The sequence below is a fragment of the Neomonachus schauinslandi genome, chromosome 8 (genome assembly GCF_002201575.2).
Source record: "Neomonachus schauinslandi chromosome 8, ASM220157v2, whole genome shotgun sequence".
Lineage (NCBI taxonomy): Eukaryota > Metazoa > Chordata > Mammalia > Carnivora > Phocidae > Neomonachus > Neomonachus schauinslandi.
The window spans coordinates 91349584-91365731 of NC_058410.1; the positions used below are offsets into that span (position 1 = coordinate 91349584).

Here is a 16148-nt window from a genome sequence, read left to right on the forward strand (position 1 = left end):
TTAGTACATGATTTTAAATAACTATGCACTGATAAATCCCTTGTTTATATACCACCCCTTTAAGTCTTCTCTAAGCTCCAGACTCATCAGCCAAAGGTTTACTCAAACATCTTTACCTGGGTATCTAAAAGGCAGCTCAAAGTTAAAACACCCAAACATAATTTTTCAATTTTCCTCCCCAAATCTGTTTTTCTCAATAAATGGCACCATTTATTTAATCCTCTGCTAAGACTCTCTTTCCTTCACCTACCTATAACTAATCCACCAGCAAGTTCTGCCAATTCTACTATAAAATATATCGGAATCTGACCATTTCTGATTCTTCCACTCTACCTCTGTTCCAAGCTACCATCATTTCTTTCCTAGGATACTACAGACTCCTAACTATCCTCGTTCTCTCCTACTCTCCTACAATCCAATCTTCACAGGAAAACGAAAGTAACCCATCATTACCTTGTACAAAATCCTCTGAAGGTTTCTCATTACATTCAGAATAAAATATAAACTCTTTGTCATGCCCTCAAAGTTCCCACATAATTTTCTCTGAACTCATCTCAACCACCATTCTATCCCATGTATTACTGTCTAACTACTCCACAGTGGCTCTCGTGCTCCTCAAATACCAAGCTTGATTCTACCTTGAAACCTTGAGACTGCACTCTACCCAGTCCTCCAAAAAAAAGTTCCCATCCCTTCAAATCCCACCTCACAATTTACCTCCCCCTCCTAAAACAAACTCCCACCACTCTCCTCAACTGTGACTCTTAACCCCATTTACTTTTTCTTCACAGTGCCTAAACGCTGTAAAAATAGCACACCATTTTGTCTACTTATTGTGTCTTCTCCTATCAGTGTTTAAGTGCCATGAGGATGGGGTCTTACTAAGTTCATTAGCCCTTCCCAGAATTTAGAGCAATAGTTTTTAATTTCAAGAAATATCACCTAAACTATTTTTATTGCTATTAAAATGTTAAAATGGTTAAATTTCCCTAAAATACACTAATTGATAGTGTATGAAATATAACTTTATTAATACATAATAATTTTTATTAATCTTACTACCTGGTTTGGAACCTTTTTCTCCTGTGCAAATAACAGTTGTAGTCTCTTTTGGCATTTTTTCACTTTTTTCTTCTGAGGATCTCCGAGGTAAAACTGGTTGTCCCATCTTTCGAAGAGGAGCTAGCTGCCATTTTTTTATTTCACTGTCTCTACAGTCTGATGAGTTTTTGCCTTCACCAGATTCCTTGGAAAAAATAGTATTTAATTCATTAGAATGAAAACTACTAAAGCAAGGCTCAAGAGTATGTGGATGAAAAAAATTAAACCTAATTATTATTACAATCTATTAAGATAGCAAACATTATATTCTTTAGCCTAATAAGTATTTAAAGGTTTTTTTTTTAAGATGTACAAAAATAACTCTCAATTAATAGCAAAAAGGAGTTTTACTCTCTCATTCAAAATCCATTTGTTAAGCACCTATTCTGCAGAACACATAATAGCCTATAAAGGAGAACTAAAAAACTTGGATACCATTTTCCCAGTAACGATATTAAAAAAAAAAATCAGATATAAGATAGTAAGAGTTCTTTTAGTTAGCTGTAGATATGGAAAAAGGAGGGAAAGATTGTGAACAAATAGGTATCTATGTTTTACACTATTTTCTAAAACAAATGAAATCACACCCACCTATAAGTTTATCACTTAAGTGCTCGCTTCGGCAGCACATATACTAAAGTTTATCACTTAAATTCTCACAGTATCAATTGGCAATTTTAACTTCCATAAAGTAGAACAAACCATCAGGATACTTGCTACTCTCATCCTAATTATAACCAACAAAGAACTACTAGTGAGCTAGAATTCTAAGAGCCTTTAAAGTAATTAATCACATCATGGTAGTGTTTGAAAGAGAGGGAGAAGTTTTTCCATAGGTGGTGGAGGAGTAGGAGACCTTAGTTTCATCTGGTCCCAGGAATTCTGCTAGACAGCTATCAAGTCATTCTGAACATTTGCGAACTCAACCAGAGGTCTACAAAAAGGATAGCTGCAACTCTACAAATAGAAAAGCAACCACTTTCTGCAAGGTAGGAGATGTGGAGAAGTGAATCTGAGGTGATATATGGGAAGATAAGCTGTAGGGGGAGGGAGCCTCTGGCAGCCAGCACCAGAAAGTGATATAGCAGCAGAGCACAAAATCAGAACTTTTAAAAGTCTGCTCCAGTGAGGGGCATCCCTGCCTGAAAGGTGCTCAGATGGCGAAGCACCTAGGTGGGACAGTGTGGTCTCAGGATCCTCGGGGGTCACAGGAAGACCGGGGGGTGCCTGAGTGTGGCAGAGCTCCCAGGCATCAGAGCAGGGAAGCCAGCTGCAATCAGGGAGCCCACGAGTGGGCTCTCAGCTCATGGTTGCCATATACTGCAAACTGCAGCATGGTCAGGTGACCACCTCTGAGCAGGGGCCCAGCAAACAGCAGAACCACCCCTAGACCCCTCCCTGGGGAGGGGGCGCTACAAGAGTCTGTAGGGTTTGGAGACTCGAAACAGGGTCACGTGCCATGAAACAGAAACGCTGGTCACAGTCTGGGTGAGCACAGAATGCAGCCAGAGACCAGGGAGACCAGAGTGATTGACTACTTTTCCCTGAGGGCACACTGAGGAACTGGGGTAGGGGGAAGGGGGAGTTCTGGGTTTTAGGGCTGGAGACTGGGAGGCTGCCATTTTCATTTTCATCCTCTAAAGCAGCACGGAAAACCTTCAGGAAACAAAAGTCACATAGAGCAATCCAGAGCCACTTACTTAGCCTGGCCCCATGGCAAGAGCAGTGCAATTCTGCCTGGGAAAATGACACCTGAGAATCAGCACAACAGGCCCCTCCCCCAGAAGATCAGCAAGAACATCCAGCTAACACCAAGTTTACCAATCATAGAGAACTGCAAAACTCCAGTACTAGGGGAAAATAATATACAGAATTCATGGTTTGTCCCATGATTCTTTAGTCTTTCAATTTTTTTTCTCTTTCCTTTCTCAACCAATTTCGTATTTTATCAACTTTTAAAAATCTTTTTAATTTTCATTTTTACACTTACATTCTACCCTTTCATTGTATTTCTTTTTTTTTTCTTTTTTTTTTTTTAAAGATTCTATCCACCTATTTGAGAGAGAGAGAATGAGAGAGAGCACATGAGAGGGGGGAGGGTCAGAGGGAGAAGCAGACTCCCCGCCGAGCAGGGAGCCCAATGCGGGACTCGATCCAGGGACTCCAGGATCACGACCCGAGCCGAAGGCAGTCGCCCAACCAACTGAGCCACCCAGGCGCCCCCTTTCATTGTATTTAATTTTATTTTTGTATATATGTAAGTTTTTCTTTCTTTACAATTTTGGGATGCAGTTTCTAACAGACCAAAATACACCCAGAATCTAGTGTATAGCTCTGTTCTCTTCACCTGTCTGATCATATTCTCTCTTTTTTATTTTTCTTTTTTGTTTTTTGTTAAACTTTTTTAAGTTTTCATCTTTACAGTTACATTCTATCCTTTCACTGTATTTAATTTTATTTTTCTATAGATATATAAGTTTTTCTTTCCTTACAATTCTGGGATGTAGTTTCTTCTAACAAAGAACAAAATACACTCAGGATATAGTGTACTGCTCTGTTCTGTTCACCTGTCTGTTTATAGTCCTTTTTTTGTCTTTTAATTTTCATTTTTACAGTTACATTCTATCCTTTCAATGTATTTAATTTCATTTTTGTACATATATAAGTTTTTCTTTCTTTAAAATTTTGGGATCTAGTCTTCTAACAAACAAACCAAAATACACACAGGATCCAGTGTATTGCTCTTTTCTGTTCACCTGTCTGATTACATATATATATATATATATATATTTTTTCCCCCCCAATTTCCAGTGTCTTCTAACTTGTTTAGTGTATATTTCTCTGAGGTCATTATTGCCATTTTAGTATTTTATTCTCTTGTTCATCTATTCTTCTCTGGACAGATGATAAGATGGAAAAACTCACCTTAAAAAGGAGATCAAGAGGCAGTACTGACTGCTAGGGACTTAATCAGTATGGATGTAAGATGTCAAAACTGGAGTTCAGAATAACGATTATAAAGATAAAGCATAGAAGACACTAGAGAATCCCTTCCTGGAGAAATAAAAGAAATAAAATCTAATCAAGTAGAAATCAAAAAGACTATTAATGAGATGAAATCGAAAATGGAGATTCTAACTGCTAAGATAAATGAGGCAGATGAGAGAATTAGTGATATAGCAGACAAAAGGATGGAGAATAAAGAAGCTGAGAAAGAGATAAACAACTACTAGATCAAGAGGGGAGAATTCGAGAGATCAGTGATACCATAAAGCGAAACAATATTAGAATAATTGGGATCTCAGAAGAGGAAAGAGAGAGAGAGAGTGGCAGAAGGTATACTGGAGTAAAATATAGCAAGGAACTTCCCTAACCTGGGGAAGGAAGCAGGCATTCAAGTCAGGAGGCACAAGAGAACCTCCCTCAAAAGCAATAAAAATAGGTCAACACCTCAACATATAATAGTGAAGCTTGCAAATCAGGACAAGAGGTCCATAACCTACAAGGGTAGAAACATTAGGCTGGCAGCAGACCTATCCACAGAAACCTGGAAGCCCAGGAAGGAGTGGCATGATATATTCAGGGTGCTAAATGAGAACAATATGCAGCCAAGAATACTTTATCCAAAGGCTATCATTCAAAATAGAGATAAAATGCTTCCAGAACAAAGAGAAACTAAAAGAATTTGTGAGCACTAAACCAGCCCTACAAGAAATATTTAAGGGGATCCTTTAAGCGAAGAGAGAGCCCAAAAGTAACATAAACCGGAAAGGAACAGAGACAATATACAGAAACAGTCACTTTATAAGTAATACAACACTAAATTCATATCTTTTAATAGTTACTCTAAGCTAAATGCCCCAATCAGAAGACACAGGGTATCAGATTGGATAAAAAAGCAAGACCCGGGGGTGCCTGGGTGGCTCAGTTGGTTAAGCATCTGCCTTTGGCTCAGGTCATGACCCTATAGTCCTGGGATCGAGCCCTGCATCGGGCTCTCTGCTCAGCGGGAGCCTGCTTCTCCCTTTCCCTCTGCCCTTCTCTGCCTACTTATCTCTCTCTCTCGCTCTCTGTCAAATAAATAAAATCTTTAAAAAAATTAAAAATTAAAAAAAAGCAAGACCCATCAATATGCTGTCTGCAAGAGACTCATTTTAGACCCAAAGACACCTCCAGATTGAAAGTGAGGGGGTGGAAAACCATTTATCATGCTAATGGACAAGAAAAGAAAGCTGGGGTCGCAATCCTTACATCAAATTAGATTTTAAACCAAAGACTGTAATAAAAGATGAGGAAGGACAATATATCATAATTAAAGGGTCTATCCAACAAGAAGATCAATTGTAAATATTTATGCCCCTAACATGGGAGCAGCCAATTATATGAACCAATTAATAACAAAACTAAAAAATACATCTATAATAATACAGTAATGGTAGGGGACTTTAACACCCCACTCACTGCAATGGACACATCATCTACGCAGAAGATCAACAAGGAAACAATGGCTTTGAATGACACACAGGACCAGATGGGACTTCACAGATATATTCAGAGCATTCCATCCTAAAGCAACAGAATACACATTCTTCTCCAGTGCACATGGAACATTCTCTAGAATAGATCACATACTGGGTCACAAATCAGGTCTCAACCGGTACCAAAAGACTGGGAACACTCCTTGCATATTTTCAGACCACAGTGCCTTGAATCTGGAACTCAGTCAAAAGAAGAAATTTGGAAAGAACTCAAATACATGGGAGGTTAAAGAGCATCCTACTAAGGAATGAATGGATCAACCAGGAAACTGAAGAAGAATTTAAAAAATCCATGGAAACAAATGAAAAATGAAAACACAACTGTTCAAAACCTTTGGGATGCAGCAAAGGCAGTCCTAAGAGGGAAGTATATAGCAAACTATATAGCAATACAAGCCTTTCTCAAGAAACAAGAAAGGCCTCCAATAAACAACCTAACCTTACACCTAAAGGAGCTGGAGAAAGAACAGCAAATAAAGCTTAAACCCAGCAGGAGAAGAGAAATAATAAAGATTAGAGCAAAAATCAATGAAACAAACAAAAAGAACAGTAGAAGAGAGCAACAAAACTAGGAGCTGGTTCTCTGAAAGAATTAGTAAGATCGATAAAATCACGGCCAGACTTATCAAAAAGAAAAGAGTAAGGACCCAAAAAATAAAATCACAAATGAAAGAGGAGAGATCACAATCAACACCAAAGAAATATAATTATAAGAACACATTATAAGCAACTATATGCCACCAAATTAGGCAATCCGGAAGAAATGGATGCATTCCTGGAGACATATAAACCACCAAAACTGAACCAGGAAGAAACAGAAAACCTGAACAGACCCATAACCAGCAAGGAAATTGAAGCAGTAATCAAAAATCTCCCAACAAACAAGAGTCCAGGCCCTAATGGCTTCCCAGGGGAGTTCTATCCAACATTTAAAGTAATACCTATTCTTCTGAAGCTATTTCAAAAAATAGAAATGGAAGGAAAACTTCTAAACTTGTTCTGAGTCCAGCATTACCTTGATCCCAAAACCAGACAAAGACCCCACCAAAAAGGAGAATTATAGACCGATATCCCTGATGAACATGGATGCAAAAATTCTCACCAAGATACTAGCCAATAGGATCCAACAGTACACTAAAGGATTATTCACCATGACCAAGTGGGATTTATTCCTGGGCTGCAAGGGCAGTTCAACATCCACAAATCAATGTGATACACTATGTTAATAAAAGAAAGGACAAGAACCATATGATCCTCTCAATAGATGCAGAAAAAGCATTTGACAAAGTACAGCATCCTTTCTTGATTAAAACTCTTCACAGTGTAGGGATAGAGGGAACATACCTCAACATTATCATAAAAGCCACATATGAAAAGCCCACAGCGAATATCATTCTCAATGGGGAAAAACTGAGAGCTTTTCCCCTAAGGTCAGGAACATGGCAACAATGTCCACTATGACCACTGTTGTTCAACATAGTACTAGAACTCCTAGCCTCATCAATCAGACAACAAAAAGAAATAAAAGGCATCTGAACTAGCAAAGAAGAAGTCAAACTCTCACTCTCTGCAGATGACATGATACTCTATGTGGAAAACCCAAAGACTCCACCCCAAAATTGCTAGAACTCATACAGGAATTCAGCAAAGTGGCAGGATATAAAATCAATGCACAGAAATCAGCTGCATTTCTATACATTAACAATGAGACAGAAGAAAGAGAAATTAAGGAGTTGATCCCATTTACAACTGCACCAAATACCGTAAGATACCTAGGAATAAACCTAACCAAAGAGGCAAAGGATTTGTACTCAGAAAACTATAGAACACTCATGAAAGAAATTGAGAAAGACACAAAGAAATGGAAAAATGTTCCATGCTCATGAACTGGAAGAACAAATATTGTTAAAATGTCTAGGCTACCTAGAGCAATCTATACATTCAATGCAACCCCCATCAAAATACCATCAACTTTTTTCATAGAGCTAGAACAAATAATCCTAAGATTTGTATGGAACCAAAAAAGACCCCAAATAGCCAAAGGACTGTTGAAAAAGAAAACCAAAGCTGGTGGCATCACAATTCCGGACTTCAAGCTGTATTACAAAGCTGTAATCATCAAGACAGTATGGTACTGGCACAAAAACAGACACACAGATCAATGGAACAGAATAGAGAACCCAGAATTGGACCCTTAACTCTATGGTCAACTAATCTTCAACAAAGCAGGAGAGAATGTCCAATGGAAAAAAGACAGTCTCTCAACAAATGGTGTTGGGAAAATTGGACAGCCACATACAGAAGAATGAAACTGGACCATTTCCTTATACCATATAAGAGAGACTCAAAATGGATGACAGACCTAAATATGAGACAGGAATATATCAAAATCCTAAAGGAGAACACAGGCAGCAACCTCTGTGACCTTGGCCACAGCAACTTCTTGCCAGACATGTCTTCAAAGGTAAGGGAAACAAATGCAAAAATGAACTATTGGGATTTCATCAAGAGAAAAAGCTTTTACACAGCAAAGGAAACAGTCAACAAAACCAAAAGACAACCAACAGAATGGGAGAAGGTATTTACAAATGACATATCAGATAAAGGGCTAGTATCCAGAATCTATAAAGAACTTATCAAACTCAACACCCAAAGAACAAAGAATCCAATCAAGAAATGGGCAGAAGACATGAACAGACATTTCTGCAAAGAAGACATACAAATGGCCAACAGACTTGAAAAAACTGCTCATCACTCATCATCAAATACAAATACAAATCAAAACCACAATGCAATACCACCTCACACCAGTCAGAATGGCTATAATCCAGTCGGGAAACGACAGATATTGGCGAGGATTCAGAGAAAGGGAAACCCTATTAGGATGTTGGTGGGAATGCAAACTGGTACATCCACTCTGGAAAACAATATGGAAATTCCTCAAAAAGTTGAAAATAGAGCTATCCTACAACCCAGCAATTGCACTATTAGGGATTTACCCCAAAGATACAAATGTAGTGATCCAAAGGGGCACCTGTACCCCAATGTTTATAGCAGCAATGTCCACAATAGCCAAATTATGGAAAGAGCTCAGATGTCCATCGACAGATGAATGGATAAAGAAGATGTGTACATATATAAAATGGAATACTACTCAGCCATGAAAAAAATGAAATCTTGCCATGTGAAATGACATGGATGGAACTAGAGGGTATTATGCTAAGAGACATAAGTCAATCAGAGAAAGACAATTACCATATGATCTCACTCATATGTGGAATTTAAGAAACAAAACAGAGGATCATAGGGGGAAAGAGGAAAAAATAAAACCAGATGAAACCAAAGGGAGACAAACCATAAGAGATTCTTAATCATAGAAAACAAACTGAGGTTTGCTGGAGGGGACGGAAGTGGGAGGGGGTGGGGTAAGTGGGTGATGAACATTAAGGAGAGCATGTGATGTAATGAGCACTGGGTATTATATAAGACTGATGAATCACTGACCTCTACCTCTGAAACAAATAATACATGTTAATTGAATTTAAATTAAAAAATGAAAATTTTAAAAAAAGAATGACAGGGAAAAGAACACTATGATATATAATCATAAGTTTTTATAGGCTTTAAGAAGACAGAGTACATACAAAAAAACTGATTTTCTCTAGACTAGAAATCTTCTAATTTTTTATTTACTTATTTTCTATCTCTCCAACTAGATTTACTTGAGAACAGAAACATATTCCAATTAATGCTATACACCCAAGTCTGGTACCATGCTTGGCACACAACAGGAACTCAAGAAATGGTTCAACATAAAATCTAGGTATAAGAAGTGATATTTAAAAAGCAGATTCCACAAACTAGTATCAGCAGAGTCCAAATAAGATTCAACAGTTCACAATCAAAAAGAAAAGGAAGCAGTAATTACTTGGATTGCACATGTCCTTAAAAATCAGACTAACTTCAATTTCTTTTCTGATACAGAGAATGGGTAGAGTGGTTTCCTCAAAACATTTAATGTTTCATGTCTTTTCAGACAAGATGGAGACAACTTAGCTAAATGACAAAACAAAGAGCTATATTTCTGAATGGCCAAGATATTACATCTAAGAAGGGATGATTAATAGTTAATAATTAACAGAAATTTTCCAAAGATGTGCTATAAGCTGTTCTCAATGGAGCTCTCAATTCTGTATCAATTAATTCAGTGCTAATCAAATCAACAGAAAAAGGACTAGCAAATGTCAGAAGGACATAATCTAATTCTCAAAATGTCTGGGGAGCCAGAAAATACTGGATGCTACAAGGACTGGCAAACTGCAACTTAATCCAGATTTGTAATATAAGAAGTGTCTCAAAGAACTGAGTTTATATATAATGAAGAATATTTTGGAGAAAACATGCTTATGTTCTTCAATCTCAATGGCTAGACTAAAAAATTTCCATGGTTCTTCTAACACTCCAACTCATGTTCATTGTTTCTTGGATTATTATATTTGACTATCCACATATATTTGTTGCCTCTGTTGTCTCTTTCCTACCATTATAAGAACAAAAATAGAAAAATCATAGGTAATAAAAACATACACAATGAAAATTATAAAAATTTAATCAGATAAAGCATTGAATCTTTTATACATCTCTCTGGTAATTGACTAAGTATCTTGAAATTTCTATTTAGAAAATACATTTAGAAATTAGTTAAAAATATAAGGTAAGGGAAAACTGACTTTTTAAAGAGAAAAAGTAATGAAGTGAAGTTCCAAGCAAACACTGGGACAAAATCAAAAGAATTAAGTCTACTTTTCCTTAAAGAGACGAAACAACTCTTCTACCTGAAAATAATAATGTCCAATGTGGTTTAAGAATTAGTAGTTATGGACGAAAAGTTTTAAAAGCTTATCAGCAAGCACAATGTAGAGCTCAGTACCACTTTAATACCACAAAATCACACACACATCCTATCAAAGGAAATCCAAGTATCAAACTAGAGACTAGAAACTACACAAAATACTGTAAGAAATAAGATATATATATTTTGAAGATTTTACTACCTGGTTTCACCACGACTGACAAAATATTTTGAATAAAAATCCATTCATTTTTATGGAAAAATACATTTGAAAACATACACTTAGAACAATAAAACCCAAAGAGAAATTTCAAATTGTCAGACCATACAAAGTTCTTAAACAGAAAGAATGCATTAATGAGAAGCTTACCCGTTTTAAAATTTTGACCTTGTGCTTCACTGTATCTTCTATATATTTGGTTTTATCATTTGTTGCTGTGTGCTTTGATAACCCAAGCTTTTCATATTCCATTGTTCTATCTTCACTATGGACTTCAACTTTAGCCTGGTTTTCCAAAATATCTGAATCTACTATTTCAGTCTTTTTATCTTCTTCAGCACAACATTTCACACACACGTATTCTTTGTCTTCTTCTCCCATTTGTTGTGCTTGACAAAGACTTAAACCAACACAATCACCATGAAACCAGTCATCACATCTCCCACAGCCAACCATAAACCTGGGAAGAGGGGGAAAAAACTTTGATTTAATACATTAAAAAAAAAAAGTTACAAGTGAGCCTAAATTAAATTTTTAATCATTTTCTGATATGTTTTCCATCTTTACCCATTCTATTGGTTCACCATGGAGCAAGTTTTCAAAGAATATTCAAGACAGAACTTTTAAGTCAAATATACCCACTCTAGTATGAATGAGAAAATACACAAAACCATAAAGGCAAAATAAAGGGCAACTGACCTTTGTCAGCATATTGCACAGAGTAACAAAGTATAAAATAACCACATTTCTCCACTGAGAAGGGTGGTAAGATCTGTGAAAATCTGATCACAGACAATCCGTCAAAGTTACAATAACATTTACCCCACACACCCGAAATCCTACCTAAAACTGAAGAATCGGTCATCCAATGAGTAATTTTGAATGACAAAAGACCGTAGCAAAAACGCAACTCAAAAAATAACAAAATGGAGACTCAGATTGTTTATTAACCACCTTAACTATGTCACTATTCTTTGAGCTCAAAACATTCTGGCTCGTGGTATCACAGTGATTAAGCTGAAGAATCTCTTTACGTACTTTTGTGTGCAGACTTCCTTACTACTGACCATGCTTTAGATAATAAACTTGTTTCTCTGAATAAAGATATTTTAACATGAAGATATTAATATTCAAGCTGAATTTTTTTTAATTTCCAATCTCTTTATAAAAGTTTCCCTTTACTACATTTTATCTAAGTAACTTCACTAACAATGAAAAAAATCAGTGGACACAAGATTTAGTCTAACTTAAAAATATCTGCAATTACTTTTTAATAAAATGGTAAATAAGATGTACAAATGGCAATTTGAGGGATTTTTTTTTTTAAATTTTAACCCATTGTTAAGTAAACTAGAGAGCTCACTTAATCATGTTTAACATTCTTCTTTCTTCTTCAGGTTAGTAATTCATGGTATGTTTTTGAAAGGTTAAGATAAAAAGATTTAGGTATATTCTTTAATTAATTAAAGACTTTCTGCTGATTTTGTAAGAGTGGCACCAACAATGCCAAAACTCATTTTAAGGTAGTACAATAAGTGATACAGCCAACTCTCTTACACCAGAGATTTAAGGTTGAAATTACAAAAATCACTTTCAATCCTTACAGGTCTTGAAAAAAGTCACTGCAACTACTCATTCCTCAGCAGCAGCACATTTTTCTCTTCCTCTTGTGCCCTTCTATTGTATATCAAACTATTGCTGCATATTAAGGAAACTTGACTTCATGTTTGTAATTCGCCATTCTTTACCCTAACTAGTAATGCCTGTGCTAGCTTTATCAAGTAAGTCCTCATTTCCCCAAAATGATGGGGAAAGAAACAGAAACAGGAAAACCTCCTGTCTTATGTCAAAACAAAACAAATGTTTTGGATTCATAAGCCAGCAAGAAAACTTTCAAACAATGTGGTATTTGTTTACAAGATAGAAATGGTCTATCTAGGCTTGGGGAAATTTTAGATGGGTCCATGTTTCAATGATCCAGATCTTCCAGCCAACAAAATAAGTTTGAAAAATGCAAGTGCACAGTTTTCCTATTGCAAAGTTGTAAGAACTATTTTTTCCAAGTGGGTAATATGAATGTCTTTGAAATACTGAAGGAAAACTAGCAGTCGTTTCCCTTTACTTCCACTATCAGAGCTGTATTATGATTTCTTCAAAGCAAGTCTAAACTAGTTTCAATAAGACACTACTTAAAAACCTACACACTATGGCCATGGCTATGCTGTTAGCCCATATTCAAATCTGAGTATCTAATTATAAAGCACATATTTAAAAATTTCAAATTCTTATTTAATCAGGGAAGAGTTGTTTTATGATGAGAAAACTAAATATTTCATCATGCTTCCTTTCAAGCTTACTTTGGAAATGTCTGCTGAAACTTGACGTTCTGAAAAGCAAATCTCTAGTGCCATCTACAGTTATCGTAATAGTTTAGGATTTTATATAAAAGATATTGCAGTTAAATAAAATTCTGAAGTCATTTATAAAAATAATTTCCACATGTCCTAGGGAAAAATAGAACTAATTCACTTGAAAATAAAACTGATTTTGCAAAAATGTAAATATGGATCATTTTTAGGTCTGAAAGTTAGAAGTACTACAAATTTTATGAACCATATTGGGGGAAAAAAGTCCTATCACAAAGAGGGAATATGATTTTCTTTCCTTTTTGTATTATTCCTCATGGTTTAAAAAAGGGGGGAGAGAGGTGGGAGTATGAATCACATAGCTAACAGAATTATTCCATTTTCTGCTCTGGCCATGAATTTCTGATTACTAATAGGCAAAATCACTTACGGAAATGACTATAACCTGGATGTTAAATATTTCACTAAAAAAAAATAATGTACGGAGTTTACCACTGGATCGGTTAAGTAAACCAGATAGGCATGAATCAGTTAAATAGAAGAGTTCAGAAATATTTGTTGTATTCTTTTACTGTTAAATGTTCATACACAAAGCTTAAAAATAAAAATTAGGCTTGTTATAAGACAAAAACTAAAATTCTAATCTTTTTGGCATAAGCCAAATATATTCTTAGAAAACTTCCAGGTTTCTTCAAAGTAAATCACAAAGGCAAGCAACATTTGAGAACTCCTGTTCTTAGCATATCTGTGTTATGATTACTAACAATGGACCTGTTACAAGATGGTTGTTCAGTTCTGGTAAGTGTGTGAAAATCTATACCATATTACTGTGAATGTAGATTCACTCTTTTCTAAAATGATTCTATTCCATATAAACATTAAATCACTGTTTTTGTCACTAACAATCTAATATGCAGACAAAAATACTTATCTGTCAAACTCTTAAAATCTTGAGAAAAAACAGAAATCTTTTATTCTGGAAGAAAATTTCCTTCTCAGAAAAAGATTTCTTGTTTGAGTATAAAGCTATGAATCCATCCTGCTATGGAGATTTTGTTTGTTTCTAAACTTCATCCAATATACTAATCATCTACAGCTGGGCAAGAAACTGCAATACAAACTAAAAACATAAACACCTTCTGGAGCGGTAGGGAAACGCTAGAAACGGCAAGATAGGTAATATGAAAAGACCCACACTTCTTCCTTCCAAAATGACAACTGGCTTATGTAAGTATGTCCAAAGATCATTTTTTAAAAATGACTATTAAGTAGTCCGGTTTTGAAAATAATGAGTATACCTTTGTTACAAGGCTGAATGAGGAAAGTAAATGGAAGCAAGAACAAAAGCTTGATGTGTAAATTGTTAAGAGTCCATACCTACTGTCTTTAGGATATGTACAGAAGTTGCTTATGGTCAAATATTTATTACATTTGGTGATGCCATGAAGTAATCTATATTTAAAAATGTAATTTCCAACTGAAGCGCAGACAGGAAGCTAACTTCACTTGTAATACATGTAAAATGCTGAAGTTATAAAATAGTCCTTACAGAAGCAAACCTGTCACAAGTGCCAGAAAATGTCATATTAACAAATAGCTTTCCATATGGCTAGTGCATGAAATGAATGAAAATTATCTCCAGATATACCCTTCCTAATAAATTCAAAATCTTACACATGGATTAAAATAGGAAAATTACATGCTGTATGTCAGGTACATTTTCTGAGTAAACTCAATGTATACAAGCACAATGTATCAAAAAAGTAGTGAAGGCTAGTTAATATGTAAAGAAAAAAACAATCAATTACTTAGGCTTCTTTATTCACAAAATTGAAGTAATGTGAAATATTGCTTCCCAAATTGATCGTTTCCAGTGTCATTACATATTCATGTTAATTACATTGGGTAAATTCAAAATCCCTACATAGCTAATATTCTAAGTCATTTTCCACAATGAGGCAAAGAAACTCTAGGTTTTATAGAGTAGATACAGAAGGTGGCATGGCAGGGGGAACCATAATGGGACTTAAAATTTAATCTTCATTTTAGGAAAACAACTGATGTTGGTAAAGTGACCCATGGTTAAAAAGCCTAGGCAAACTCCTGAGGACCAGGCCATCAGAAGAGCAGCTTATGGGGCGCCTGGGTGGCTCAGTTGGTTAAGCAACTGCCTTCGGCTCAGGTCATGATCCTGGAGTCCCGGGATCGAGTCCCGCATCGGGCTCCCTGCTCAGCGAGGAGCCTGCTTCTCCCTCTGACCCTCCCCCCTTTCATGTACTCTCTCTCATTCTCGCTCTCCCAAATGAATAAATAAATCTTTAAAAAAAAAAAAAAAAGAAGAGCAGCTTATCTGCAACAAAGCTACATGGTGATATACCTAACATGACTTCCAACTCTAGGCTCAAGTTTCATTTTAGAAACTCAATCAAGTTAAGGTTCCTATTCTATTATTCTGACCACATGTCAGTGTAATGATTTTTAGAAGATTCTGGCAGAGAGAAAAGTGTTGGCTTAAAAGAACACTTAAAAGCACCACCCAGCCCTTAATTCTGAAAATTTAGCAGGCCCACTTTAGAATATCTGAATAAGCTGTTAAAAAAAACCAAAAAACTTAAAAAAAAAAAAAAAACACAATTTTTTAAAACTGGAATATGCTGTTATGAAGAGTAACCACTGACATTTAAAAATAGGACATGGGCTGAATCATAAATGAAGACATAAAAGTTTGTTATGTCTTTGACATAACAGCTGACATAAAACTTTTTACAGAATAGCCCCACAAACTCCCACCGACTCTCCCCAACCACCAGTTCCCACACAAAATAATTACACAACGTACTTTACTAAATTTTCCCTATCTAAGAAGTTTCACATTTTTATGTAATCTGATAGTACTGGGAAAAGTCATCCTAATATTTACTTTCATGAGTAAGGATAATATTACAATGTGCAAGTTATAATGTTCTTTTATCATGTCAGTGTTGACAGACGTTCCAACAGCAATCTCAACACTTGAACAGGACAATCTTGTACTGCAAACTCCACTTCATCTCCTGTTTTCCTTTTCTTAA

At 35.8% G+C, this 16148-nt stretch overlaps 1 protein-coding gene across 3 annotated transcripts in view; it reads right to left on the reverse strand.

Moving 5' to 3' along the window:
- The window catches only part of PHF3 (PHD finger protein 3), an 85647-nt gene that overhangs the window by 18845 nt on the left and 50654 nt on the right, over nt 1-16148 (reverse strand). For all 3 annotated transcript variants that reach the window (XM_044917651.1, XM_021692125.2, XM_021692126.1), the window contains 2 exons: nt 10862-11171; nt 1063-1246 (listed from right to left, as the gene is read on the reverse strand). In XM_044917651.1, coding sequence (XP_044773586.1) covers nt 1063-1246; nt 10862-11171 — 494 coding nt within the window. The remainder of the gene's footprint in view (nt 1-1062; nt 1247-10861; nt 11172-16148) is intronic.